Source organism: Pagrus major, chromosome 9 (assembly GCF_040436345.1).
Source record: "Pagrus major chromosome 9, Pma_NU_1.0".
Classification (NCBI taxonomy): domain Eukaryota; kingdom Metazoa; phylum Chordata; class Actinopteri; order Spariformes; family Sparidae; genus Pagrus; species Pagrus major.
Window position 1 is genome coordinate 30,179,481 of NC_133223.1, and position 17,430 is coordinate 30,196,910.

Sequence of the window (17,430 nt, forward strand, 5' to 3'; positions counted from 1 at the left end):
GAAGGTTCTGCATTTTATGAGTGTTACAACACAGGTATCGACACAATCGTACTCCCACACTGTGGTCTCACTGGCAGAAATGTAGAGAAACAGTGAAAAGTCAAGGTTCAGGTCAGAGTCAATATCTTTGAGTGTTAGAGGGTATTGGTTGTACAAAACAAGCTATTTTGATACATCTCGTCATCTCAGGAAGAAATGAAGAGGTATTTAATTGTTTTTGTATGTTTTTCAAAACATTTTGTAAATTACAAACATGCACATAAAACACCTGAACACACCTTTATACTGCTTTTTGTTTGTTTATTTATTGTGTGTAATGACTTTTGCTCCAGGTTTTGAAATGTTTCGACACAACAAAGGTAAATAACACATTTTTTTCCCAACTCATTTCAGGTTTGCACAATTGGTTGGACAACACATGCATTGTGAAGGAGTCACTTTGGGCTCTGGGTAACTGTAACTGCATTTCTCAGTATTTTATTAATTTTTACAAAACATACAATTGATTCTTAATAATAAAAATAATAGTTATTTGTAAAACAGTTCAACATAGCTCCACCTCAACCATCTACAACATTAAAATCCTGCTTTTACATTGATGCATGAGCAATATCAATCTCACGATATCATATTTAATAGTATAAGAGTAACAATTTTCTGCATGGAGTACTTTTACTTTTAATACTTTAAGTACATTTTCAATGCAGGACTTTTACTTAAGTAAAGGATCTGAGTACTTCCTCCTCCACTGCCTGTCCGCCCCGTGGCTTCCTATAAAAGCAGAGCCAGTTCACTGCTGTGTCAGTGGATCTGCACTCCAGCACTCAGTAAGTTGAGTAGTAGCTCTCTGGCATAAAATTTGTGCGATCGATATGTTGATCAGCTTGTATTTCCTTGATTGACTGTTCTGCATTATTCTGTCATCATGTTTTTCATCAGTAAGACATATCCAACTGATGTCTTAATGTGAGACCTGGCTTTATGATGCTATCTTTTCTACAGTGGACTGCAGTTGCTTTCTTTCTACACAATATATCATTTTATCTCAAGCAACTGCTTCAGTCTGCATTTGTGTAAAAATGTGTTTTTATTTTTCTCATGTTAGGTGTTTGTTCGTTTGCTTCTTTCATTTCAGGGTTTGGATCTGATCTGAAATTCTAAAATGTTCGGCTTTAACATCAGGAGCTCAGGTTTGTTCTCATCATTTTGTCGAACCTTCTTCACTGAATTTTAAGGAACAAAGAAAGAGACAAATGATGAGCCCCATCCCTTTTGTTTGACTAGGAAACCAAGGGGTATACGGAGGAGGATACCCAGGATGTGAACCAGGATGTGAACCAATACCTTGCCAACCCCAACCCCAACCCGACCTTCCGGGGTCCTTTGGTCTATCCATTTCTCTGCCCTTTTTGTCAGGCCTTACTCAGCCCTCAGTCCCATGCTTCCCTCAGCCCTCTCTTCCATGCCTTCCATTCGGAGGGATGGGAGCGCCTGCTTGGGGGGGTTGCCGACCGTGTTAGGATCCTGACCAGTAAGGGTAAGATCCAGTTGATTTATTGAAAATGTAAAATGCAAATCATTGAGTCTTTTTTTTTTTTTGGCACCAAAGTAAATACAGCTCAACAGTCCACTGACAGTCAGTAACAGTTACATTTAAGCTTTATTAATTTCCCTTGTGCAATAAATCAAAGTAGTAAACTCAGTTGTCAGTTTAGATACACCTTAGGTAAACAGCTAAAACTATTACAGTGTAGGAACATTACTAATGGACTAATTGACATGTCTTTAGTAAATGAAATGATGATATTTGTCTCTGCTGTCGTCCTCCAGCAACTCCTGCAGCAGCGCCTCTGATGAGGTGAAGGAAAAGAAACAAGACCAGTTGCCACCTGGAAGCCTTCATCCTGCTTCCTTTTAATAAAAATAATCATTTTGTTTGATCACCTAAATTTTAAATCTTTTTTTTTTTTGTGCAACATGCTATGCTTTTGATAAATTGGACATAATTGTTCCCTTGTGATTAACAACATTAAACTGCTTTCTGTTCATCACAAAAAAAGTCATTGCCTTGTCTCTTTATTGTCATCTAAAAAAAAATAAAAAATATCCGTATCAGAAATACTTGATTAAGCCCTGAATGGAATCTGGGTTACAATAGAGTTGCTCCTTCCAGAAAAGAAATGTCACAGTATAATGAAATTGTAAGAAAATATAAAACTTGAGAACATAATAAATAAGGGTTTGCACAAATAGAAATTTGGTCGAGGGGTTGAATCAGACCTGTGGCCCCTTTGCTGCATGTCATCCTCTCTCTCTCTTCTGGCTTTCCTGTCAACTCTTCAAGCTGTCATGGCAAATAAAGGCACTACAAAGCCTAACAAAATATGCAAAAAAGAAAAAAAAAGTGGCCTTCCTTTGGCTTGCTGAGTGTCTGGAGCGTCACTAATCAATCTATTCTTGTTCTGAGAGATAAAGTCTGTCCTATGCAAGAAATTGAAGGTTTAAAGATCTCACACAATAGTGTGTAATATTCTGGCTATCCTGTGCCTTTTCCTGAGGTTTCCTCTATCCACTGAGGTGATGGGATTGTGATTTTGGGCTGTATAAATAAAACTGATTCGACTGGACACAATAATGAGCCCTGAGGGACACCACATATGTCAACTTTCCTAGATGTATAGTATCCCAAGAGAAAATTGTTGTCGTTTTAGATGAGATGTGACCGTCCTTCTTACCCATGTGAACCAGTCACTTCTCAAGCCTTTCCAATAGGATCTTGCCCTTTCACAACGTGTCTATCTTATTTTGTGTTTGGTAGGCCAACACAAAATAACATCAATACCCATAAAATGCACTTCACTGCATTATATGTTCAGGCATACTTTTTGCAACATGCAGTACACAAAATAGTGGCGTTAGAGATATGATTATTCCATAACAAACACAATGGGGCAAAATTATGGACAATATACAGTGCATAAAATAATGAGGCAGTTATCTGTATGGATACATACATTTTTGTATGTGAGCTGTGGTTATGATGGATTGTTGGTATTAATGAAAATAATGAGAGGATGAATATTACATGTGTACTGTGGTGAAGGGATGGGGCAATGGAATAAGTAAATGCTATTCATTAATGACTTTGCAAAGTAAAATATATATAAAATTTAATAAAACAGAAACAGCATCATTCAAGTTGTTCCCTGATTAATTTTACAGTCCTGTTAAGGAGCTAAGTTCATTGCGAGGATTACAGTGTTACTCAACCTGCAAATATGAAAAAGGGGAACAAATATAAATGTGACATTTCTTTCTCCTTTCAACATTCAGAGGGGGTAAACTTTTCCTTTTTCACTCTGGATATGTAGCAATGTCATGGTCACTTCAATAGAAAAGAGGAGAGAGGCTTATAACACAGTTTTTCCCTGGTACTGTAAAAAGAGGATGCAGTGTTTATTGTGAAATGTGATGTATTGAAAGTATTGTGATTAATAAGATATGACAGCAGTGAACATGCATTTTAGATGAGTTACATTTATACTCTTTGAAAACATCTTTAAAAAGACAAGTAAATTGTATGTAAGCTAATGCATGATGCAGGGGTTTACTACCAGGGAGTTATTGTGAGCAAAAATTATGATTCGGTTTATTTAATAATTGTTTTTGTTTGTTTTTCAATAAATGTCAATTACAAACACGCACAAAACAAAACAATTAATTTGCTATTTTACCTATTTTGAGTCCATCTTAACAAATGTTAAGTTTTGCTGTCTTTTCCTTTTAAATACTTTAATAATTTTATTTCTTTTCTTTTTTTTCTTCTTTTTTTTTAATTTTCAGGTTTGTACAGTTGGTTGGACAAAACAAATATTGTGAAAGTGTCACTGGGCTCTGATCAATTCTGATGGCATTTCTCAGTATTTCACCAATTTTTACAAAACATGGAGAAAATAATCAGCAGATTAATCCATAACGACAACAATCATTAGTTGCTGTCCTATACAAAACAGTTAAACATAGCTCCACCTCAACCAACTACATTAAAATCCTGCTTTTACATGAATGGTTGAGTAATAACAATGTGATGATATAATGATTATACTTACATACGTTTTGAATGCAGGACTTTAGCTTGTAACAGAGTATTTTTACAGAGTAGTATTAATAAATTTACTTAAGGATCTGAGTACTTCCTCCTCCACTGCCTCTCTGTCCCGTGGCTTCCTATAAAAGCAGAGCCAGTTCACTGCTGTCTGTTCATCGCTACTCCAGCATTTCACAGTAAGAAACTTTCTGAGCATGATTACCACAAAATATCTGCATGTGCCTATCACTTTGTGTGAAGTGATTGATCGATCATCTTGTATTTCCTATGTTAACTGTATTGCATTATTCATGTCTTTATCAGAGAGACGTATCCTACTGATCTGTATATACAAACATTGGTGACATGGTTTTCTCATATTAAGATGGTGTTTGTTTGTTTGCTTCTTTCATTTCAGCGTTTGGATCTCTTCTGAACTTCCAAAATGCACCCAGGTAAAAAACTCACGTGTTGTAACTGTACTATTATTATGTTAGGAGCAAACTGACATCATGTCTTTACAAAGAAACAAACAATGTTGATTCCCACTCCTTTTGTTTGACCAGGAATGCCCAGAGCAATGCCACAGGTATGCCCTCCAGGTCCATACTATCCTAAACCCAATGGTACATACCAACCTCAAATTGCTATATGCCCACCTCACCCAGGTCCATACCCTACTCCTCCTTCATTTGGTCCATGTCCAATGGGACCAGTGTGGCAATAAGGGTAAGACCCAGTTGAGTCACTGATGAATATAAAGTGCAAACTTATTTGTCAGCTAAAACTAATGCAGTCTACTACAAGAGTCCAGCATTAAATCCTCCCTTCATGAAGGTTATAATGTTAAGTTTTTGTTGAAACTTAATTAACCAACTAATTGACGTGTTTTTAGTAAATTAAATGTTAATGTTTGTCTCTACTGTCGTCCTCCAGCAGCTCTTGCAGCTCTGATGAGATGAACATGTCCGAATGGGAGGAGAAACAAGACCAGTTTCCACCTGGAAACCTTCATCCTGCTTCCTTTAATGATAGTAATCAGTTTATTTGACCACCTGTATTTTGAAGCATGTGTTTCATGTGACCCTCTGTATGCTTTTGAATTAGACACTGATCAAAATGGTTCCTTTGTGATTAACAGCATTAAACTGTTTTCTGTTCATCACCAATGCAAGTCATCTCTTTATTTGTATTTTCTTACCTTACTGGCTAAATTTGTCTAAAAATTAAATATTAAATCATTCATAAAGCAAAACTGATTTGCTGGTTCTAGCTTCTTGAGTGACAGTCTGTCTGGTTTTGACAGTTTTTCTCTTTTATATCATTGTAAATTGAACATCTTGGGGTATTTGACTTCTTGTTCAACTCAACTAAATCTCTCCAGAGGTCACCTTGGACTCTATAAACTTGTGATATGCAATTTTAACATTTCTCTGACATTTAGTAGCCATGACAGCTAACAAATTGATCAAACACAAGAGACAGGATTGACGGATAATAAAATGATAGTTGCAGCTATGACCTTTATGTATATCTTTTTTTATCCTTAGGAATTTGACACACAACAAAACAACTTGAGCCAGGAAAGAAAGAGCAGACTACCAAGGCCTCTTATCTAGTTCATCTTTGACTACTGACTTGAATACTGAAAATGGCGCCCCCTGGTGTGAGATCATAAATAGCAGGGGGAAATAAGGCGATTGTTAATAAATGTGCATGAAAAGTCACGTAGAACTTCTGTATGTAACGAAAGTAACAATATTACAATTTGATATGTAGTAGTAGTAGCAGTAGTAGTAGTAGTAGTTTCAGGATTCAGTTTTAGGTACAACTGTGTGTCATCAGCGTAACTATGATAACATAAATTTTATTTGCAGAGTAACGTACAAACCAAAGTGCAGTGGAACCAATAAAGTCCACGAAAGTAACAATATAATATCAACAACTCTGTCACAATATAACAACAAAATAATAACAATATAATAATTTGATATGTAGTAGTGGTACAACTGTGTGTCATCAGCGTAACTATGATAACATAAATTTTATTTGCAGAGTAACGTACAAACCAAAGTGCAGTGGAACCAACAATGAGCCCTCAGGGAGCCCACATATAATGTCCACCTTCCTGGATGTATAATTCCCAAGAAAATAGTGTATTATGGCAAGTCTATTGTCACGATTTACTTGTCAGTCCTGTTCAGTACCCGAAGAAGAAGAAGAAGAAGAAATAAACATGTCCCTCATATACAGTACGTCATCAGTTGATGTTGATGGTGTTTACGTTACGGACATTTCCAACATGGCGTCTTCCGCTGTGCTGATTTCTCTTGTGTTACTGTGGCAGTTTCTCGCTATCAATCAAATCAAAGAACACTGCTTCGTAACAGGGTGCTAACGTTATCAGTTTTTGATTTAATTACTTTATTGATAGAGTGAAGTTGTGAATGAAATTATGAGCTTCATCTCACTGCCACCATCTTCTTTATGAGGATTTTAAAGGATTGTTCCATTTCACAGGGGGAGATTTCAATCATAACCCCTTGTTACTCTTTTCTTTGGGGCAAGGGGGCATTTGAAAATAAGGGAAGGGGTAATAGTTGGAACAGGGATCTTTCTTGATTTCTCATTCGAGACTCGACTCCTGAAAGACGCAACTAAACTTGAGACTTGAGTCACCGAAGACAAGGGACTTAAGGCTTGAGTCCTAAAAGACTTTTGAGACTTTCCTCCCTGAAGAATTGTTTTCAGACTTTGATCCCAAAGGCCTGACTTCCGACTTGACTCCTTAAGGAACCGGCTTGATATTTGAGACTTGACTCCTGAAAGACAAGACTGAACTTGAGACTTGACTCACCAAAGACTGGACTTGAGACTCGAGGCTTGAGTCCTCAAAGACTGGGCTTGTCATTTGAGACTTGACTTTCTAAAGTTTTGCCCCTATAAAGATGTGACTTGACTAACTACTTTCATTACTCCCAGATATCCTCGCTGACTATTATTATGTTATCAAGTCTGTGACCACTACAAAATGTTAAAGGATGGTTCAATTTTCTTGATTTGTGAACACAGGACAGCATCACACATCTAATTAGAAGATACACCTTCAAAAGTTTTGGTTTCTTGGTTACTCTTGGTTTTAATAATTAGACTTTTGTATTTTAACTCTCTTAATGGTTTCTGAAGTTTGAGAAATACGAAGAAGAAGAAGAAGAAGAAGAAGAAGAAGAAGAAGAAGTAGAAGAACAAGAACAAGATCTAAAACGTTCTGCATTTTGAGAGTGTTACAACACAGGTATCGACACACTCACACTCCCACACTGTACTCCCACCAGCAGCAAATACACTTGAGAAACAGTGAAAGATCATCAGAGTTCAAGTCAGAGTCAGGACTCACAACAGTTCAAGTAAATGATACAAGTTCAAGTCAGTGGCACGGACACTGATGTTCTGATGAGGGTAAAAGAGTTGGGTGACCCGCAGGCAAAGATCGAAGGAGACTTATCACATGGCAATTGTTTCAAGCAAAAATGCAAAGCTTTTGTCTGCAAGATTTGACGTCTTAAGTAAAGTGAATATCTGTGAGTGTTTTGGTTGTACGGAACAAGCTATTTGAATACAGCAACTGAGGCAAATAACACTTTTGGTTTGTAGACTGTCAGAAAATGAATTGGCTATTTTAACTATTTTGATAATCATTTGTCACTTTGTATGTATCCAGCCTAAAAAATGTCATGGTTTGCTGCTGATTTTTTAAAATACATTAAAAAAAAAAAGGATTCTTATTTTCAGGTTTGCACAATTGGTTGGACAACACATGACACACTTTTACTTTTAATACTTTTTAAGTACATTTTCCTGATTATACTTACATACATGTTCAATACAGGAGTTTGACTTGTAACAGAGTATTTTTACAAAGTGGTACTAGTACTTTTACTTAAGTAAAGGATCTGAGTACTTCCTCTTCCACTGCCAGGGTCCTGATCCAATTGATCATTTACATTCAAACTACCTCTCAGAAGTTTGGGGTCAGTTAGAAATGTCCTCATTTTTGAAAGAAAAGCATAAATGTTTTAAAATTTACTTGACGGACTAATTGATATGTTTTTAGTGAACAAAAAGTCAATGTTTGTCTCTTCTGTCGTCCTCCAGCAGCATTTTCTTGATTTGTGAACACAGGACAGCATCACACAGCCTCTTGATTTTAATAATTAGACTTTTGGATTTTAATTCTCTTAAATGTTTCTGAAGTTTGAGAAATACGAAGAAGAAGAAGAAGAAGAAGAAGAAGAAGAAGAAGAAGAAGAAGAAGAAGAAGAAATAAAAAAGTTCTGCATTTTGAGAGTGTTACAACACAGGTATCGACACACTCATGCTCCCACACTGTACTCCCACCAGCAGCAAATACACTTGAGAAACAGTGAAAGATCATCAGAGTTCAAGTCAGTCAGGACTCACAACAGTTCAAATAAATGATACAAGTTCAAGTCAATGACACTGACACTTATGTTCACATCTCCAATTGCTTTAATTTATTGATATGCAAGCATAGTGAATCTGCTTTTCTTACCAACAGCACCTTCAACTTTTAGCGTGTTTTGGTTGTATGAAAAAAGCAATTTTGATACATCATCACAGGCTGAGAGAAATTAAGAGATATTTGAAAAAGTATTTTGGATGTTTTTCAATAAACTTCAAAAGTATTGAAATGTCAGTACACATCGATATTTTATATTAAAAGTTATGATAGTCATGATAACACTAATATAGACTTTTGCTTGCTTACAGAGTAATAAGGTTTTGAAATGTTTGGACACAACCGAAGCAAATAACACTTTTAGTTCATAGACTGTCAGAAAATGAATTGGCTATTTAAACTATTTTGATAATAGTTTGTCATTCTTTATGTATCCAGTTTAACACATGTAAAGAATTGCTGCTGTTCCTTTAAAGTACTTGATTATATATATATATATATATATATATATATATATATATATATATATATATATATATATATATATATATATATATAAATAATTTTCAGGTTTGCACAATTGGTCGGACAACACATGGAGTACTTTTATTTTTAATACTTTAAGTACATTTTCCTGATAATACTTACATACATGTTCAATGTAGGAGTTTGACTTGTAACAGAGTATTTTTACAGAGTGGTACCAGTACTTTTACTTAAGTAAAGGATCTGAGTACTTCCTCCTCCACTGCCTGTCCGCCCTGTGGCTTCCTATAAAAGCAGAGCCAGTTCGCTGCTGTGTCAGTGAATCTGCACTCCAGCACTCAGTAAGTTCACTAGTAGCTCTCTGGGCATAATTATATGATGTAATTGCAAAATGTAATACTTCTGACCTGCATTGCCTGTTTTCTAATATTTAACAAATACGCTGTCTTTTCCACAGTGGACTGAAGATGCTTTCTTTCTACAAAATATAGCATTTTATGTTATACAACGGCTTTAATCTGCATTTGTGTAAAAATATGTTCTTATTTTTCTCATGTTAAATGGGTGTTGTTTGCATCTTTCATTTCAGCGTTTGGATCTGATCTGAAATTCAAAAATGTACGGCTACAGCGGCGCTAACTCAGGTAAAGAAGTCAAATGCAGTAACATTTTTTTGTTACTTTTCACTTTCACTAAAACTCCGTCCTCGTCCTTTTTGTCAAACGTTCTTCACTGAATTTTAAGGAGCAAATTTACATCAAGTTTATACACAGAAAAAGAGAAAATGATGAGCCTCCTCCCTTTTGTTTGACTAGGTAACCAAGGAATGCCCAGATACCCTGGAGCATACCCAGGAGCACCAATACCAGGAGCACCAATACCAGGAGCACCAATGCCAGGAGCACCAATGCCAGGAGCACCAATGCCAGGAGCACCAATGCCAGGAGTACCAATACAAGGAGGAATGCCTGGAAGAATGCCTGGAGGAATGCCTGGAGGAATGCCTGGAGGAATGCCTGGAGGACCAGTGCCTCGGAGGTTTTGATATCACTCGGGTCCTGAGCAGTAAAGGTAAGATCCAGTTGATTTACTGATAAATGTACAATGCAAATCATTGAATGTTTATTGTACCAAAGTTAATACTGAGCGTCGGTCCACTGGCAATCGGTAACAGTTACATTTAAGTCTCATTAATTTCACGTATGCGATAAATCAAACTAGTTAGCTAGTAAAATGTTATTTGAAATAGTTTATTCTGTTCTCTTTTTACATTTATTTCTTTTTCCAGTCAGGCAATACACTAAGTTGTCAGTTTATTAGATCCACCAGCTAAAACTAATGCAGTCTAATACAAGAGCCCTGCTATAAATCCTCCCTTAATGAAGGTCATAATGTTCAGTTTTTGGTGAAATCTAATCAATAGACTAAGTGACATGTTTTTAGTGTATTAAAATTCAATGTTTGTCTCTGCTGTCGTTCTCCAGCAGCTCCTGCAGCAGCGCCTCTGAACAGATGAAGATGTCTGAATGGGAGGAGAAACAATACCATTTTCCTCCGGACACCTTCATCCTGCTTCCTTTAATGAAAATAATCAGTTAATTTAACCACCTACCTTTTAAATCATGTTTTTTGTGCAACATACTATGCTTTTGATGATTTAGACACTGATTATAATTGTTCCCTTGTGATTAACAACATTAAACTGCTTTTCGCTCATCATTAAAGCAACAGTGCCTTGTGTCTTTATTCTCTTTTTTATTTGATCACATTGGCAATACGTTTAATAATCAATTAAACATTTAAATTATTCATTAAACAAAATTAATTTGCTGTTTCCAGCTTCTTTAGATTGACAGTTTGGTGTTTCTCTGTTTTATATCAACGTCGATTGAACATATTTAGGTACTGTACTTTTTGTTATAACAAACCAGAAATTTCCTGGCATCATCTTGGACTCTAAACTTGCAATGGGCATTTTCTCTGACATTTCACAGCCTTGACAGCTACTCAGTTGATCAAAAAAGTGACTGATTAACTGTTGATAAAATAATAATAATGTTTTTAAATTATATCATATTCTTAGAACATATAATCTACATTTGTCCTTGGGAACTTAACACATAGCAAAAAACTCAACTGAGCCAGGAAGGAAAAGTAGACTACCAAGGCCTCTCCTCTGGCTGTTTCAAAATTCAGAGTCTATTTTTGACTTCTGACCTGAATGTACTGCATATGGCGCCCCCTGGTGAGGTCATAGATATCAGGAGAGGTCAGACGATGTTAACAAGTGATCATAATAAGACATGTAGAACTCATTTTTGTAATGCAAATAACTACATAACGTGTTGATTAATAACTGCAATGTGATTATTGAATTTAGAAGAAGGTCAGGTATAAATGTGTGTCATCAGCGTAACTATAAAAACAGCAGGTAACAGTGTTTACCCCTAAAAGCGAAAAGGGAAACGTAAGAGGCTGATGCATCATTCAGCAAAAGAGCATTTGGACCTGCTGAAATGTGCATCCACCTGTTTTTCACTCAGGAAGGCTATCACATATATGAAATTGTCAAGCTTGAGTCAAACAGCCCAGAATATGAGCAGGTAACACCGTTGACCATATAAAGTTTCGGAAAAGAACCTTAAGAGGGGGAAGCATTATAAAAACTCTCACATTTATGACATTTTCAAGTTTGAGATGTGTATCCACCTGTTTTTTCAGGATAGATGAGAGTTAGAGTTAGTTAGTTATGAAATTCTCAATGTGGAGTCAAAACAGCCCAGAATCTGAGCTGGTCACAGTGTTTCACATTAAAGAGCTTGAAAAGATACTTAAGAGGTGAGAACTGACACTGTCACAGGTTCCTGGAAGAACAACCCCCCAGCGACAGTGAAGCTGCCCCCCAGCGACACAAAGACCATTAAACAAACTTGTTGTTGTAGAAATGGTTTTGCCCCTAATGCAGATAGATAGTGATGAGGTTGAAAATGTGCAAAAAGTCTTGCTCAAAGACTTTGCTTATGACTTGCACACGTGTAACTTACTCCCACCTCTGTCCAGGTCACTAAAAGTAATTTTATTTTCAAATGGTGGTTTGACAAAAAAAAACAACAAATTATCACAGACTTTCAATACAATCAAACTAACGAATGAATAAAATCAATGAAGCCACTTGATTACACAAAAAGTCCCCCTTAACATAAAAACATTTATTTTTCTCAAAATGCAGATTTAAGCAGTATTTAAATATACACTTGAGATTTTGCTACAGTTCATAATTATTTATATATGTTTTTGTTGCCATGTGACACCAGATAAACAACAATTTTGGACTGGACTAAGTTGTACCATATAGGTTGACATTGTGTGGTTTTGTTTTCTGTCAAAATTAATCATTGATACCATCCACTCTAAGATATGTGTCTTTTACACTCAGATTTTTGAAAATGTCCCGGCACCATCTACTGGTGTTATCGACGCTGAGACTGTGCCAATATCACAGCCAGACCCCACCCCCCCTTTCCTCACATCCAACTGGGATTTTCCCTGTTTTGTTTCAATCTACACAAAAGTTAAGAAAAGCCAACACAGCCACCCAAACAACTCTGTTTACACTTCATTTATTACACAAGTATTTCATTAAAGGCCGTGTGATTTTCTATGTTTTGGACCAAGAACCTTTTTTAGGTCATATGTGATTCTTGAGTTGAGGATGAAGATTTCCAGGTTGTAACTTGTCCTCGTTCTTCTTCGTCGAGGAGTCTTCATCTACTCAGAGTCACTGGTGCAGGGGCTGCTGGAGGACTACAGAGAATATGAACACGAAAGAAAAAAACGTCAGAGCGATTACACATACCAATATTTGCTGTAAGAATCATTTAAAAATATTTTAATGCAAATGGTTTTTGGTAGATGAGGGAATCACTGAATAGATATATGGATGTTATGTATAGACGTTATAAACTTGAAAGGTGATATTTCAGGCTTAAAATACTCGGATGCATGTAAATTCCTTGCTGCTCCTGTCAACAGTTCCATCTAGTGGTTATTTTTGACATTTTAATGATATTTCCTACTTTTCTGGGACATTTCCTGACAATGTTGATAAGCTACACTATTCATCAAATATTTTATGACAGATTTTAAGCATTTTGCATAGAACTGAAACTAATGATTACTGTATGTGCTATTGATAGTTTGGTTTGAAATAAATCAGAAAGTATCCACAGTAACACATTTACTTTCTCTGTTTTCAACCAAAAGTCCAAACATCGAAATTGTTAACATTTAATTAAATTATTCAAATAAATACAAGGAAAGGCTGCAAATCTTCACATTTGTGAAACTGGAATTATGAGAACTTAATTAAAAGATTAACAAACAAAAACAGTTGACAACTGATCGTTTCAGCTGTACTTTTACATACTGTTGGGTCGATTTATTTGCTGTAACAAAACTTTTCATAAGCTCTTCAAATGTCTGCTTAACTCTTAACTTGTAACGTATCTGCCAGAAGCAGTCAGATCCGTATAGCTGAGTAAAATGTAAAAATGCTTCATGTTTCTCTGAATTCTGAACAAAATGTCAACACTGTTGAATCTTACCCCGCTGCACTCCTTCCCCTTCTTGTGACAATCGACATGCTTGTGGCCGAGCTTGTGCCTGTGCTTGTGTTTCGGTTTATCTTCCTGTTTAAATTCACCAGCAGGTCCACTGCCACCATGCTGGTCATGGCCTCTGAGCTGTCCACTGCCACCAGTCTCTTCACTGCCTCCATTCTGTCCACTGCCACCAGTCTGTCCGCTGCCACCAGTCTGTCCGCTGCCACCAGCCTGTCCACTGCCACCAGTCTGTCTGTTGCCACCAGCCTGTCCGCTGCCACCAGTCTGTCCGCTGCCACCAGCCTGTCCGCTGCCACCAGTCTGTCCACTGCCACCAAAGTTTCCACAGCCACCATAGTGTCCACAGCCACCATAGTGTCCACAGCCACCAAAGTGGCCAATGCCACCAAAGTATCCACTGCCAACAGTCGGTCCACTGCCACCAAACTGTCCACTACCACCAAACTGTCCACTACCACCAAACTGTCCACCACCACCAAAGTATCCACTGCCAACAGTCGGTCCACCCCCACCAAACTGTCCACTGCGACCAAACTGTCCACTACCACCAAACTGTCCACTACCACCAAAGTATCCACTGCCAACAGTCGGTCCGCTGCCACCAAACTGTCCACTGCGACCAAACTGTCCACTGCCACCAAACTGTCCACTGCCACCAAACTGTCCGCTGCCACCAGTCTGTTCAATACCACCAAACTGTCCACTGCCACCAAACTGTCCGCTGCCACCAGTCTGTCCACTACCACCAAAGTGTCCACCTCCACCAAACTGTCCACTACCACCAAACTGTCCACTGCCACCAGTCTGTCCACCACCATCAATCTGTCCACTGCCACCAGTCTGTCCACTCCCACCAGTCTGTCCACCTCCACCAAACTGTCCACTGCCACCAGTCTGTCCACCACCACCAATCTGTCCACCACCACCAATCTGTCCACTACCACCAAACTGTCCACTGCCACCAAACTGTCCACTACCACCAAACCAAGGACCGAAGTTCCATCCGTTCCACCAACTAGGTCCTGGTCCATACCATCCAAAAGATGGGGCTACAGCAGGACAGCAAACAGGTGGACAACAGGACTGTGTAGAAGAGTTGTTGCATTGTTCCATCCATGGTGGACATTGAGGATATCTTCCTTGCACTGGCTGAGGATAACAGCCAAAGGGATACCGGTATCCTGGTTAAACAAAAGAGATGAGGCTCACATTTTTCTTTTTTAGTTGGTAGAAAACATGGTATACATTGTTGCTAATTAAAATTCAATAAAGACAGTTTGCATAGTGTTTTAGTATAAGTGACAAAGACTGAAAATTAACAGAAGACAGTGTCAACAAGTAGGTTCTTTACCTGTGTTAGTGATGTTATAGCCAAACTTTGGAGAATTTCCAATCATATCTGAACTCTGAAATGAAAGAAGCCACTTAATTACACAAAAATCCTGTTTTTACACGAGAAAATAAATAACTTTTTAATTTTTTTTTTATTGAGTTAAGCAGTTTTAAAAACCAAAATGCTAAATTATGGGGAAAGAAAGCATTTGCAGTCCACTGTAGACAGTTTGTTTTGTTAAATGTAGAAAAACAGTAAGTGAACTTACTGAGTGCTGGAGTGCAGATCCACTGACACAGCAGTGAACTGGTTCTGCTTTTATAGGAAGCAACGGGGCGGACAGGCAGTGGAGGAGGAAGCACTCAGATCCGTTACTTAAGTAAAAGTATTAATACTGCTCTGTGAAAATACTCTGTTACAAGTTAAAGTCCTACATTGAAAACGTCCATAACCAGTAAAATCTATACTTAAATTATTAAAAGTAAAAGTACACCGTGCAGACTGTCGTATAATTATACACATAATGTTAGATTATAATGACTCATGCATTAATGTAAAAGCAGGATTTTACTCTTGTAAGTTAGTTGAGGTGGAGCTATGTTGGATTGTTTTGTATAAGACTGCAACTAATGATTATTTTCATTTTCGATTAATCTGATTATTTTTTCAATTAATCAGTTGTTTGGTTTGTAAAAATGTATAAAATAGTGCAAAACGCTGTCATAATTACCCAGAGCCCAAAGTGACACCTTCACAATGCTTGTTTCGTACAACCAACCGTCCAGACCTCAAAATGATTTAACAATTATAATAATAGTTAAAGTAACTGAAAAGAAAAACAGCAAATCTTTATATTTGTGAAGGTGGAATCATGAAAAATGACAAACAGTAATTAAAATGGTTTAATAGTCCTTTTTTGTCAATTAACTAATTGGTAAATTATCATAATATCAGGTGTGAAATGTACAGTATGTGTTTGTAAATAAAATAATTATTTAAAAAAATGCCAGTTGCACAGTAACTTCCTACAGCCTGAGGTGATGTATTCAAAAAGCTTGTTTTATGCTCCCAAAACACTCTAATGGTCGACCATATTCAGTTTCAAAACCTAGTTAAACATCAATGAAAGAAATTTCAACAATAGGAGACTGTTTCACACTCGCTCACTAGTCTGTGGTAGTAAAGTTTGTTCAGGTCTGTAGGAAGTCACGTCTTAATGTCAAGTCAGTTCTTCAAGGAGTCAAGTCGTTGAAGTCAGGTCCTTGGGATTGAAGTTTCATGTCAAGTTTTTATGGTAAAGTCTCAAAATTTGAGGCTAAAGTCTCAAATGTCAAGTCATCAAGGTGTCAAGTCAAACGTCAAGTCTTTAGGAAATCAATTTTCATGGATCTCAAGTCAAATGAAGTTTTTGGCAATAAAGTCTCTAATGCCAAATCAAGTTGTCAAGAATACAAGTCTGAAGTCAGACCTTTGGGGGTCAAGTCTCAAATGTCAAGCCAAGTCTTAAAGGTCTCAGGCTTCGGGTCTTCAGTGAAGTCTTCAGTGGGTCAAGTCTAAGTGTCAAGTCAAGTTTTTAAGAGGTCAAGTCTGAAGTCAGGCCTTTGGAGGTGAAGTCTTAGGGGAGCAAGATAGGAGACAGAGGTTACACAGTCTCAATATTAAACATCACATTTCACAACACACACTGCATCCCCTTTTTACAGTACCAGGGAAACATGAAGCTACTGGGTGGGTAAACTTTTTCTATTGAAATGACCGTAACATTGCTACACATCCAGACATACAGAAATGTCACGTTAATATTTGTTCCTCTTTTTCATATTTGCAGGTTGAGTCACACTGAGACTCCTCACAGTGAACCCAACTTGCATTATGATTTAATTATGAAATTATTTTTTGTTTTATTCAAATTGCATTTTTTAGAAAACACATTAACTCTTATTATGGTCATCAATACCACCAACCCAATGCCACAGTTCATGTACAAAAATGCATTTATCTATAGAGATAGCTTCCCCTTTATTTAATGTACAGTATATTGGCAACAAGTTTTTCAGTAAAAAAATGTTTTGTGGGTTGCATTATGTACCTCTTATATATCTTTTGTTGAATGTGCATGCTTGGATTTCCAGATGTCATTATTAATGATACTTTTTAAATTCTGAAAATAGTATGAAAAGTTACCAAGACATTAATCCAGCGACTTTGTCATGCCTTTTTATTCATTTTTAACCCCTGGCTTAATAAGTAGGATATCTCCATCTCCACTATTTTGTGTTCTGTATGTTATAAACAGTAAGCAATGTTTCAAGATATGACTTTATTCATCCCTCTCCGTGGAATTTCATTGAGACTGATCATATCTGGCAGTGAAGTGCATTAAATGGGTATTGACAGTATGGTGTTGGCAACAGACCGATCA

At 37.0% G+C, this 17,430-nt stretch overlaps 1 protein-coding gene and 2 long non-coding RNA genes across 3 annotated transcripts; 2 read left to right on the top strand and 1 right to left on the bottom strand.

Moving 5' to 3' along the window:
* Positions 1-1,107: 1,107 nt before the first annotated feature.
* On the top strand, positions 1,108-2,028 carry LOC141002933 (uncharacterized). Its single transcript, XR_012179667.1, has 3 exons — positions 1,108-1,190; positions 1,285-1,537; positions 1,831-2,028. It is a non-coding gene; the product is annotated as an uncharacterized lncRNA (long non-coding RNA).
* A 7,614-nt stretch (positions 2,029-9,642) lies between these two features.
* Positions 9,643-10,777, top strand: LOC141002840 (uncharacterized). Its single transcript, XR_012179662.1, has 3 exons — positions 9,643-9,697; positions 9,869-10,124; positions 10,538-10,777. It is a non-coding gene; the product is annotated as an uncharacterized lncRNA (long non-coding RNA).
* A 1,944-nt stretch (positions 10,778-12,721) lies between these two features.
* On the bottom strand, positions 12,722-14,031 carry LOC141001917 (uncharacterized). The gene is made up of 2 exons (XM_073473082.1): positions 13,658-14,031; positions 12,722-12,857 (listed from the first exon to the last, which is right to left on the bottom strand). The coding sequence occupies exons 1-2, from the start codon at positions 14,026-14,028 to the stop codon at positions 12,818-12,820; spliced, it is 411 nt and encodes a 136-aa protein (XP_073329183.1). The 5' UTR covers positions 14,029-14,031; the 3' UTR covers positions 12,722-12,817.
* Between the last annotated feature and the right edge of the window lie 3,399 nt (positions 14,032-17,430).